At 41.1% G+C, this 13,514-nt stretch overlaps 1 protein-coding gene across 3 annotated transcripts in view; it reads left to right on the plus strand.

The window, feature by feature from the left end:
- LOC129180415 (protein prune homolog 2-like) overlaps window positions 1–13,514 on the plus strand; it is a 42,267-nt gene that overhangs the window by 12,080 nt on the left and 16,673 nt on the right. For all 3 annotated transcript variants that reach the window (XM_054774878.1, XM_054774879.1, XM_054774880.1), the window contains exons 5-6: window positions 2,938–3,072; window positions 3,258–3,346. In XM_054774878.1, the coding sequence (XP_054630853.1) occupies window positions 2,938–3,072; window positions 3,258–3,346 (224 nt within the window). The remainder of the gene's footprint in view (window positions 1–2,937; window positions 3,073–3,257; window positions 3,347–13,514) is intronic.

The following is a 13,514-nucleotide window of genomic DNA, read 5'->3' on the forward strand; positions in this document are numbered from 1 at the left end:
GTCAAGCTAATGTCTCACACAGGTACACCATACACTATACTGGAGTACCATCTATTGGTTCAAATGTGAATTACACCTCATGAAAATAATGAATGAAAAAATGGGAACAAAAAATGTTGCAGATGATATCGAATATCGACGATAATTTGTAGCACAATTATCGACCAGTAAAATGTGTTAACGTGGCAGGCCTACGTATTACCCAACATAGTAAATCTAATTAGAGAAAATTTGACATATTAGACCTAAATAAGTAGGGGTGTCACAAGATGTTGCGAGATTAAAACTTGACAAGATTAGATTAATCTCAGATTAAAAATGTCTGGAATAAATTAATTTGACAGATACGCACATTAGCACACAATAACGTCATCAAACCTTACTTTTATGCATTTACACAAGGTGTAAAGGTGAAAGAGGTGAAAGAAAAACGGGGAAAATACAGTTTAGTAGTCTGTGCAGCGTGGGAGAAAATTATATGGTGTGTTCAAGGACCGTCGAACAAAGAGGGACGGCTCGCCGCTCGTAGCAAACAACATAAGCATGCAAAAATTTCTAACTGTATATTATTTTTTAAAATAAAATAATAGCCCATATTTCTAAAATTGATATCCATTTATGTACAATTTTAAATAGTTTTTTTAAAATGTTGAGTGTTTTTCTTTTTTTTTCCGCTGCCCGGTAGTCGGGGAGCCCCGATATTGAGGATCCGGTGCTGTCTGGTCTTTCTAAAAAATTGGACGCCCAGAATGATTGTGCTGTCTGTGAATGTTGTGGGTGGAGGGAAAAGTGAATTAAGGTCAGTGAAGAGTTGGAGAGGAACAGAATAACAAGCAAGAACAAATAGAACAATGATTGCAGGATAATTATGTAACACATCTACACGCAGTCAACTTGTCGGGGGGTTTTTGTATTATTTAAGAGTGACACTGATTCAACCCAAGAGACCTCAGGCTCAAAAAGTTGTTCTAAGTAGATGTACAGTTTTAGACGTTTTAAATTCAGTACAGCAATTATACAAAGTGAATTATTTCACTGCTCTTGTTTTTCACTAATGCTCAGTGGTATGTGAGAATAAGGCTGCAATAGTATGAGAACAAAGTCGTCGCTTTTATTCTCAAGTGTCTCATTTTTTTTATTCTAGTTTTTTTTAGGGCTGTCAAAAATAGCGCGTTAACGGCGGTAACTAATTAATTTCATTAATTGGGTTACATTTTTTAGCACAATTAACGCGTACGCCTTATGGCACAGGTGTCAAACTCAAGGCTCGGGGGCCAGATTTGGCCCGCTACATCATTGTATGTGGCCTGCGAAAGCCTGGGAATAATGTGTGTCAATAATGCACTTCACCTTTTTCCTCCTAAATGTATTTCTTTCATTTTGACAGGAAAATTGTAGTGCGTGCAGTTCTTCTAAACTTAAATATTATTTGATCATGAAACAAGCGATTCCAGGCTTTTTTTGTTTTCAAAAAGAAATACTTGAATGTCTGCCTGTCACCTTGACATTCGAACTTCACTGTTGATTTCAAAGTCATGCGGTTATATTCATATTCATTTATATTGGCAGTTACAAGTGGCCCTCAGAGGCCAGCCGTTACTGCGATGTGGCCCTCAATGAAAACGAGTTTGACACCCGTGCCTTATGGCAAGCCACATCGCACACTTATGATGACAGACGGCAGCACAGTGTAGTTCCACGGAGTCACACAGAGTGTGGCGCTCTATTACAGTATAACTTGAATCTAACCTGAACACATCAACAGCAGTGCAGTTCCAACCACATGTATGCATTCCAACTCACAAACACGTCTTTAGTCCCTCCGTCGTCGGGACAACACTTCCTCGTTGTCACTACACGACCGCGAGGTGCATTCAGTGACACCCCGAGTCAAGTGCCAAGTGCGCTCGGAAATCCCAGACAATACACTCAAAATATGAATACAACTTAAATGACGTGGTGTCTTTGAACGCAACCCCTCTTTGCTCATGATGCGGTTCAAGTGTGATTCAAATATTCTGCTGCTATTAAAGAAACTGGTGTTAGGTAAATAGACAAATAGACGTGTGGTGTCTTTTAGCTTGATTGAAATTTTCACTTCATTTGGAGCTGTTAATGCATGCAAATATGCAAATATATATATATACTGTGTGTGTGTGTGTATATATATATATATATATACAGTAAAAATGGGCATATTTCAGACATTTCAAATGTTGATTAATTCATCAATGATTAATCGGATGTAAAATTTCAATCATTTGACAGCACTATTTTTATTTTTATTATTTATTATTCTGTTATTTTTGCCTTTTTCCTTGCAGTGTATTTTTCCTCTTCAGTGTGGGCACAATTTATGAGGTATTTCCAAAGACACTGTGGAAAAACACCAAATAAGTTGGAACCCCACCCCCGTCAGGATCCACATTTGTATGTATACCTGTGCCAAAATTCAAATTAAACAGAAAACAGGGACATGTATGTTGCGTGGAAATAATACTTGCTTCGCAACGTCGTCAAATAATATGTCACTTAACTTATATATAACGTAATATAATTAGGGACGCTCCGATCAGGGTTTTATGCTGCCGATTTCGATACCGATCATCCATGAGTGAGATCTGCCGATACCGATCACATGGATTAACTGTACATTTGTCAATTCATTTATGATGAGTGCTATTGGCCACCATTACAATAGAAGGGCCCTGGCAAATAGACAATGTTCATTAAACAACAACACACAAATAGTGTGGATAATTAGTATAATGGCAACAATAGACACTTGAAAAAGTTTGTACGTACCCCATGGACGTAATATCGAGTTCCCCGTGGGACAAAAGGGAGCTCCAAACTAACCGCATCGCTTGTTTGTAGCATCCCTCACTATAATATGTGTTTATTTCGATAATGTGTTGTGTGTGTGTGTGTTTACAGAGGCGTTGCGTCTCCAAAGCGAAGCGTTCGGGCTCAAACATGGCCGCCAATCCGCACAACTGCAGGAGCTGATGAGACGTTTGCAGCAGCGGAGCGACGTCTCTGCCAGTCAGCGCAGCAAGGGGGCGCTACCAGGTGCTGATTTGTGGCGTAAGCCAGTGGACGCGTGACTAGTAACTACACCAGAAAGTGCCTTTTTAAAAAGTGTTCCTTGTGTTTCTGTTGTGTAATTGTGTGTGTGTGTGTTTGTGTTTCTACATCTGAATATACTGTGTGTATAACTATTGTTAGTCCTCTTGTGTTGTGCTAACGTGACCTAGACCTGGAGCATCTCCTGTCCAAGGAGCTCAGAGAGTTTTCTGATGGAGAGATGACCATAGCGCTCACCTCGGTCGCTGTAGGCCAGGAGGTAAGTTTCTTGCTTTCAAATTAAAGTTACAGTGAGGGAAAAGTCAGACCGTCCAGGATTTCACAAGCTTTTCATTTAGTGATTGTTGCAGCATAAAATGCTTGTTTTTAACCCTGCATCAGTTGGGATTTTAGGGATTTATCAATGGTTTCAGTGTTCTTTGCAATCTTAACCTCATGTAAACAAGGAATTGGGGATGCGGGTGGGCGATGCAGGGGCACACTTGTGGTTGGACAGTTGACTCGGGGACAGATTTGACTGGCAAAAATGCAGATGATTGGCCGAAGTTGCGAGGTCACGCCTAATTTGCAGGGATTGGTTGAATTTCAGTGAATTGACGCGATTGCTACGTCACAAAATCCCGGAGGGACCAAAAAGTTACATTGTTTACATAACAATGGTAAGAAATACAAAAGAAGAGCGTGTCTGTTGTTGCCATGGCCACCTAGTGGTCGATAACAGTAGTGGACCAGCCAGGACACTAAACTTCTGACCATGTCTCCTGTATCCCTGGCCGTTTGTATTTACCACAAATACTTACATACTTACTTATATACACCAAAAGTCGTCAGGGAAGACGACATGCAAAAATACAAAACAAAAAAACAGTAGCACAAATATTGCATTTTGTAGCTTTAAATGACACCCCCCCGCACCCCAAACTCTTAATTTACATTTTTAATTTGTATTAATATGAGACACCACAATAATAAAACAGTGACAGTGAAATTTCTCCAAATTTGGGCGCAATTTGGACATTTCCGGTATCAACTTATTGCCACCCCTATGCGGGTAATGGTCCAAAAAAATGTAAATGGATACCCTGTTGACTGTAAACAAATGTCCCAGCCATGTTAATTCCACGACAGGAGACATGTGATGTTACACGTATTTGGATTGGAAATATATGTATTGCAGAGTTGGACTATATCGGCATATCGGCAAAAAAACCAATATCGGACATCCCTACTTAACACCATTAAAAAAAAAACTATAACTAACTTCAGTTAAATTTGTAAAATAATCAGTAAGAAAATAATAATCAAGCGTAATACGCAATAATACATTCATATGGTTTATACTGTAATTTTTTCCTATGGATTTTTGAACAATAAATCTTTATAGAATAAACAAGTGGCAGTAAATAGCTCATACACACACATTAATATACACAAACATACAATTCAACAGCAACACAAGTGACCAAAAAAACGTTCATGAGCAAGTCTGGTTCAACACAGAATCAATAAAAACAAAGGTCATGTACCGGGCGTTGGCAAAATAACTGATCATTTTTTAGAGAGGTACTAAAGTGCGCTGATATCGAAACGATGTGTTAAGAGTTAAAATATATCATTTCAGTTCAATTTAAGGGAGAAAAAAGATCCTGGTTTGTTAAATGATTAGGTCACTATGTATTCTTTACTTGTGTATCTTGCTTGCTGCTGTAACAAGGGAATTTCTCTGCTTTGGAATTAATAAAGTACAATACAATACAATAAAAATGTAATAAACTAAAGTAAGGCAGTATTACACACAATGAACACCACTTTATTACAATAAAGAGCTTATAACAAATAAAAATGCATACATATTCTAATGAATTGGAATCATTTATGATAAAAACAATATTGTAGTTCGTAGTTTAAAAATGTAGAATTAACTAGCAGTGAAAATACAAAAGCAGTAAAAGTTCAAGAAAATAAAAGCACAACATATTCAGCAGGACACAAACTAACATCGGCCTTTTTGGAGGAAGCAGAGGCCGCCCTGTGATGCTCCATTTCTATGAGATGCAGATGGAGGCGTGACAGCCTTGCGCACACAACCAGGTGTCCCCTCCCCATAGACAGCCAAGACTTTCCCTTTCCTCTCGCCTTGCTACGACTCCTAATGTCTTCGCCCTCCCTCCGACCCCCCCCCTCCCTAAAACAACATCCTTCATTAATATCTCCTCCCTTGCAAAGCCCATCTTTCAGTGCGGCTGCATGGCGTGCAGTATTAGGCTATGTGTAAAATAAATGATGTCTGTAGCCGGGGGGTACAGCTCTGCCTCCCCCAGAAAACTACCCAACGTCCAAGGAACATTAAACACCCGTTTAGTGAATAAATAACCATTCATTTGAAAGGCTTGTGTGTGTGTGTGTGTGTGTGTGTGTGCTGGACTTTCCGTGCATATTTTAGCAGCGTTGCGCCTGCATGCTGTGTGTGAGGGGCCCCATTAGAGACTTTATATAGAATAAATGGCCAGGGGCCAGTGTGTCGCCAGCGGACCCTCCAACTCCTCAGCAGCGTCATGGTGGGCCGCTAATGACGTGAGATGGCGCTCCCTCACATGCGTGTCATTTGCACTGTGTGTATTTAGACCCTAATGTTTTAATTGTGTTTGAAAAGACAACACACACACACACACACACACACACACACAGGACCATATGAGGGAGTCATTTGTGGCAACTTAGGGAAGTTGTGTTTTTAATGGATCTTTCTGGAAAACTAAATAAATTAGATCCAATTAGACTCTAATGGTTTGTGTGTTTGTAGCACGCGTTAAAACCAGAAAGTACTGATGGAGGGTGGATGTTGATATCGCTGACTGTTCTGAGCTCCTGTTTCCATGCCAATATGATGAGAATGATACTGCCCGGCGGATGTACGCAGCTCAGCTTCCCACAGGTGACGTCATGTCAGGCTTCTTTACATGGGACTGACTCAACAGCGCCTCTGCTGGTTGCAGCCAAATAGTGCACTCTGCTTTCACTTGGCAACAAAAACACATTTTTTGATGTAGTCCAAGCCGTTATGACAGAGGTTTCCAAGGTACTTTGGCCTAGTCCAAGTCCAGACCTGAATCCTATTGAGAAGCTGTGGCATGACCTTTTAAAAAGGAAAAGCCTTCAATGTGGCTGAATGACAACAATTCTGCAAAGCGCTGTGAGAGACACATTGCAAGTTCTGGCAAACGCTTGATTGCAGAAGGGGGGCCCAACCAGTTATTAGGTTTAGGGGGCAATCACTTTGTCACACAGGGACATGTAGCTTTGGATTTTTTTCTCCATTAATAAAAAGTTTCATTCAAAAACTGCATTTTGTGTTCAGTTGTGTTGTCATTGATTAATATTTAAATTACTTTGATGATCTGAAACATTTAAGTGTGATAAACATGCAAAAAAAAGGGGGGGGAAACAGAGAAGGGGGCAAACACTTTTTCACACCACTGTGTGTGGGATGCAGTTTTTGCATGAAGTAAATATAAGTTCCTAGCATATCTGCATGTGTTGCTTGCTACAAAATACTACAGTAGACACCTCATTATTTTTGACACATCCATTTATTGAAATTCTCAAATAACCCGGAAAGTATTTGTTTAGTACTAATTACAGAGCACTGCTTTTTGTGTTAAAATCCTACTAAATTCTTATAAATGCCGTCTATGCAGTGCGCAGAAAAAGAAAGACGCGTGTTCAATATTATTTAACCATCACACACAACAGACTCTTTTGGGTCTCGTTAGTGTGCGGGTGTACCTAAAGTAGTGTCCCGTGTGAATAGTGGTTTCTCCGAAATGCTCATGAGAATAAGTTAGTTGCTCTCCAGAAATGTCTGTGAGGCACAAACCGCTCCAAAGTGTCACGCCGGCTGTTGTTCTGTAGTAGATTTATTGATCCCGAGTGCTTTACATTACAATACATACATCACGCCGCGTGAAGCTCAAATCTTAGCGAAGGCGTTGTTGTGGCGTCGCTGAGGGTTTGTGTACGCGCGGCCTTTTGTGGCATGCAAATGAGCGCGAGCAGATGAAGCATTGGCGTGATGACGACTTGTCATGCTGTGGAATTGATGAACTGTAGGAGGGACAGCGCCCGCAGCCACAAACATGACTTTGTGAGTAATGTGTTGTTTTTTCCCCCCCCTCCTTGTGTGTTAATATGGACATTTTAGCTTTAATATGCTTTACAAGACTTCTTCTAGGTGCTTTATCGTCCAGCTCGGTCTGTGCGAGTTAACACTTTGGGTGTCTGGCGTTTTAGCCACGTTGATTTGTCTCTAATGTGTTGTTTGTTTGCGGTCCTGCGGCCCTTCTGTTTGTTTACGCGGGGCCAGTTTTGCCTCGATGCTACTTGCACAAATAATTACGCTCGCTAATGAAGGGGCCCGCAGCCACGACACTCGCTAAATGCCTTTCTGATGGGAGGCACCAGGAGACAGCAGGTGCAGCCTGGGCCTCCCAGGGACGAAGATTGAAGAGCCCCTCATTCCTACGACGGAGCATTAGGGCCACATTGGGGAAAAAAATCTGAGATTACGAGAATAAAGTCGTACATTTACAAGAAAAAAAGTCATAAATTTACAAAAATAAAGTCATAATATTACCTTTGACCAAGGCCAAAGGTCACATAAGGCCCCCCTTTTCATAGCTGTCTCAGGCAATGCCTGTTACATAAAGTTACAAGTTTTTTCTTGTAAATTTACAACTTTATTGTCATAGTAGTACAAGTTTTTTTTCTGGTAAATTTGCGACCTTGTTCTTGTGAATTTAGGATTTATTCTAGAAATCTCTGATTATTTTAATACGGAATTGAGAAGGGCTCGCCATGCTAATCTGTTTGTGCTCAGCTGCTGTGTTTTGCTGCCACGTTGTCAATCAAAGCTTGCCTGAAGCAAGAGGACAGTTTCCTTCCTTCCTTCCTCAAGAGCTTTGCTCTATTTTCCACGTAATTTTGGAAAATAGAGCAAATAGTATTACGACTTTTTTTCTCGTAAATTTCTGACTTTTTTTCTCATATATTTACGACTTTTCTTTTAATCTCAGACTTTTTATTTTGTTTTTTCAATGCGGTCCTAACACACCGTCGTACATTTCGTGCTCTTTTGCTGTTTTTGAACTGAAAATGGATCAAAACCACGCCTGTTAACACTCACGGGAGTGTGTACACCTGACCCCACACATTTTAGCAACCGTTTTTATTACAGCATAACTTCCCAAGACACAGTACTACAGAAAGCAAACTTGGATATACAAGTACCTGTGAGTAGTCAGTGTACAACTTGAATAACAGGATAAATTTACTATCCACTGAAAACGAGTCAACACACATCCATTATTGTCTAAATAGCTGGCAACACAAGTGAGACAGAAGCAAGGTAATTGTGTCTTGCCAACAGTCAAGCATGGGCCAGGATTGCACGAATGCTCAGAAGCACCGGGGAGCTGTGGTGAAGCAGAACATGGCCCCTTATGTTCATGGAAGTTCCATGCCCGAGAGGATGAAGGCAGTGCTAGATAGCAATGGTGCTCACACCAAGGACACAATCTGGACGTGTTCACCGTGAGGTGACAACAATTGCTGCATGTTGAGTCATTTTCAGTGGCTGTACAAGCTGTACACTGACTACTCCATCTTCATTAGGGTGGCAGGGGTATGCTGGAGCCTATCCCCAAAAAAATCAAGAAATATTTATATATATATATATTTATATATATATATATATATATATATATATATATATATATATATATATATTGCACAGTTGTAAGTGAATATGTGATTTTGTGATATTATTTAATGCAGTTTTGGTATTTAATTAGAATTTTTGCGTTATTTGTATGCATACAAGTCACTCGTGGGTCACATTAGGTTAAAGAAATTTGGCCGAGGGGCCGCCCATATATGGGTGGTCATCAAAGAGGAGGACATACTTACTCACGGTGCAACGAAACGAAAACACAACACGTATATCAACCAATACTACTACGTGGGCGCTAAACGACAGCTAAGCGGTGAACATAACATGTAACCTAAACTGTTATTTGCAAGTGCCCGCAAGGCATGCTGGGTAGTCCCACGGCAACAACGGTATATCATTGGACATCAATAGTACGTTAACGTCCCTGCTTGTTTACTTCCCCGACAACCTCTTCAACATATTTGCCATCGAGCAAAAATGCGACAAACACAGCAAAATGTTGAGGGTTGCGGCAGGTCTGTATGGGTGTCAATTTGGCATGGGTATTTTGCGTGTGGATATTTATTTGTAGGCCCACACGGTGCAGTAGGTAGGCTACATTGTGCTTCACTTTTGCGTTGACGTGTTGTGTTGTTTGGTGGCCTTTTTGTATGAGCTACAGATAGCATCTGACTGTTTCCTGTGCGACTCAAGCGTGCCACAATAGCACCGCGAGACACAGCTTCCATGTTAAAGGGTTAAACATGGAATTTGGAAACGCCCAGTGGGCCCACTGAGTTATGTTCTTCATTTTCTTGACAAAATACCTTCATAAATTCCTCGAAAATGCACTTTGGACATGTAATTATGTGTATTCATGTTTCAAAAGACAACCTCGGCGATTTTAAAAACGCATAGATATTGGCTTAAAGAAAAGTATAAATACATGAAATGAAAACAAATTAAAAAAAATATATATATATATATATATATAAATTGCCGAATTAAAAATGTAAAAAATAAAGATAATGTTAATAAAAGTGGGCTGCAACTAAATGGGTCCCTGACTGAGAACCCCTGCTGTGACGTATATCCAAGTTTATGTTCTATAATATAATATTTGCCCTGGAGAAGATGGAATGCAAGCGTTTGCTGAATGTGAGGGTTTTTTAGGTGAGACACTGGAGGTTTTGGGCATAAGGGTGTTTCATGTTTGCTTGTTTTCCAAACTTTCATCATTTCCCTCGCCCCATTCTCATTCTCTCCTCATATCTCTGCTGGGCTTTTGGGGAGGGGGGGGAGCGAGCGAGTAAACAAAACAAAATGTTAGTCGGCCCCGCTCGGTTGGCCCCCCAAATCCCGGCCTTGAGTGAAGGGAGCATCGTGTGCTTCTTTTAGATAAACTTTTCAACCCCTCCCTCCTCTCTTCAACTTGAAAAGTAAGTGTTGATGGCGCGTGTGCGCGCATATGCGTGGAGTTTGTGTGTTTAAGCAGGGCGGTGTCAGCCCGCTCTTTGCCACCCCATTTGCCGGAGCTGCACCGCTGTGACGCCAGACACATGTATAAATCAAAAGCCGCCTTGATGGATTCATCAGGGCGGCGGAAGCGTCGCCTGAGAAGCCCTCGCTGACTTTCTCTCTGCAGAGCGTTGAGTATGTAAGAGGGTATGCAAAGAGCCTAAATGCATAAACGCTTGATTAATTCTTGCCGGGGTTGTCGGCGACAGCAGGAAATGCGTTTGCACGGCGGCTTACAAGCACCGGGTGTGAGTTATGAGGCCCGAGTTGTGGAGTTGTGTGCACCTGAGGCTGATTGTGTGATGTGGTGGCAGGGTGGGCTAAAGACTCGCTACCTGTGGATTAGGACGGATTAGGACTTGCAACACACGTGATTTTATTATGAATGTACTATTTTAATTCCCTCAAGGGGGCCAATTCACATCTCACTGAGTTCCATTGTGTTGCATGGTTTTCCAATCCTCTCACAAGCAGCCATTTGGGGAGCTGCTTTCGGGGGTTTTGCTACCTTCAGTGACCTTCAGTGACATTTTGGTTTTGTATTTTCATTTTGAGTGTCGAATGAATATGCAAGATCTCTGTCATCTCTGTTTGTTAAATAAGTGACGCATTTGATCCTTGTGACAAAAAAGGCACCGCGGCTAATGAAAATGTCATTTTTGATTCCACGTTTATCTTAACATTAATTCAATCCTTTTTGTTAATATTTACATTTTGACTCCTGAACTTCAATTTTGAAGTTTGATTTGTCCACCAGGTGGCGCCACGTTTCCCAGTCACAGCATGCAGCAAAGTTAAATGTGTGAAAACTTGTTGTCCTGTCCAGCCACTGGGGCAGATAGTATGGTTGATCTAAATGCCCTTACATGCTGAACAGATTTGCTCTGCCAGGGAAAAATGTAACATGCCCTTCCCCTGTTATATAGATTTTATTTTACTTTATTTCATGTTTATTGTTATGCACATTTGGAGCGGCCGGACCGGAGCATGAGGGGATAGAAGAAAAAGAGAAAAGACAGACAGACAGGGGTAAAGCTAATAAGGAACACCTGCGGCACATCTGATAGTCCCACCCGTTCAAGGAGAACAGGGATCTGAAATGAGAAAAAACAAACACCAAATCAATACAAAGAGAAACCAATATAATGCTCACCTGAGGCAACTAAACAGCGTCACTGCAGAGCGTGACACATCTATTAACAGGTGTATTGTGTAACAGAACCAATGTTGTAATCGGGGTTAAGGAGCAAACTGCACAATCAGCATTAGTAGCGGTGATGAGTTAACCGTAAACAACGGTATGGCAAGTGTGAGACGCATTTGTTTCACACCGACAGCCGTGTAGTGCAACCAGCCCTTTAAGGCGCATGCAGAGGTAGATAAAGCTGGTAGATGCTGATCATGCATGATACTTCAAATCTTGTGACGTGAATAAAAGCTACATCAGGAACTGTTAATGCCAGTGTTGACCCGGTGCTAATTCGTGTATACTGTATTTTGAGGGGCTCTTGACCAAATCGAAAGTTGAAGTGAATGAGGTTTACGGGGAGGCGGATTAGCGAGTGTGTGGTTGTGGCTAACATGTTGCTAATTTTGTAAGGAAATGCAATCTGGTGTGGCTGCAGCGGGAGGTGGTGTGAAGGCAACATGACTGCTAATTTACTCTGTTCAGAGCCAAATGGCAGACAGACTGTCTCACTGCATGTCATCTCTCCATCTTTATGTGCGTGTGCATGTGTGGGCACAGCTGGGGTGTAAGTTTGTATGAGCATCATTGGAAGGCTGATGCTTGTATGTAATGTGCTTACATGCGCACAAAGTGCAGTGGTAGACTCACGTCACCCATAAAGAGCTAAGAACACTTTTGAGAGTGAATGTGTGTCGTTGGGAAGCTTTGTTGGACTCATCAGGGTGTCGGTGCTGAGAAATGGCCTTGTCAGACACTTGAGTGTGTGTGTTTACAATGTATGGGCCTGATGGCAGCCATATTATGCAGAGGGAGAAGGATGTGGGACGGAGCGATGCGATGCCTCATCCTCGCAGGTTAATATTGACACAGCCTTGGCACATACGGAGACAGCAGCCATCATCAATTACTTTTTTCCCCGGGACCCCTCATAGTTGTTGCTAGGCAGAGTCCCTGCCAATATCAAACCCAATGAAAGAAATCGTACTCGGTCAGACTCATGCTGCTGTTGCCGCCACAAAGCAGAGAAAGGACGGGGATAGTTGGCAGGATATGCAACGATAATATGACAACCTTGTTTACCGTAAATGCTCTAACTATAGCTGGAGAGTTTATTTACTGGCGCTAAACAGCAAAGAGGATGGGACATTAATTGGATGCGGTCATTTATTAATGAGTATATTACACTACACAGCAACAACACAACCAATGTTGTAATAGTGGTAAGGTGCCAACTGCTCAGCCAGCATTAATAGCATTAATAGCGATGAGTTCATCATAAACAAAAACAGGGCATGTGTAGCACGCATGAGTTTCACACTCCCAGCTGAGTAGCGCATCGGATATTTTCAAGTGCATGCAGAGGTAGATAAAGCTGCTGGGTGCTGACCATGCGTGATACCACAAACCTCACTCAACAGTATTGTGTTGTTGTTTTTTTTAATTGATTAGTAAATGATGGCTGTTTCGTGGTTGAATACAGCCGGTTGTTTTTTTTTTTATTTTTCAAATGCATTTTTAAGCAAATTGTACTTATTCTTGCCTAAATTAAGCATGTTCAAGCATAAAAATGGCTAAATGTAATATTGGGTAATACAAATGCAAAGGTGACTATAGGGGTGTTATTTCATGTCTAGAGGACTCTAATCATGTTAAAAAACATATTTAGAAGTTGGTGAACTGCAAAAATATTCAATCTATTAATATCGAATCCTACTTTGCGGAAGTTCACTTGTCTGGAACCAGTTAACCGCGATAAACGAGAGACTGTGTATACTGTCTGAGTTTATTGAGATTTGAATTCCGCATTAGTTTTACACTAACTACCTCATTTAGTTTTCAAGCTTTTACACAACTAAAACCAACAGTTGTACAACAGATCCAAATAAATAAATGGAGCAAATATGTCTTCAAGCAAGCTTGGCTTTGCAAAAATGTTGGCTGCCATGAACGCAGTTGTTAATCATTCCAGGGAAAAAAACGCTAAAACAACTTTTACTTGACAATCACAACAAT

The sequence above is a fragment of the Dunckerocampus dactyliophorus genome, chromosome 4 (genome assembly GCF_027744805.1).
Source record: "Dunckerocampus dactyliophorus isolate RoL2022-P2 chromosome 4, RoL_Ddac_1.1, whole genome shotgun sequence".
NCBI classification, from domain to species: Eukaryota; Metazoa; Chordata; class Actinopteri; order Syngnathiformes; family Syngnathidae; genus Dunckerocampus; species Dunckerocampus dactyliophorus.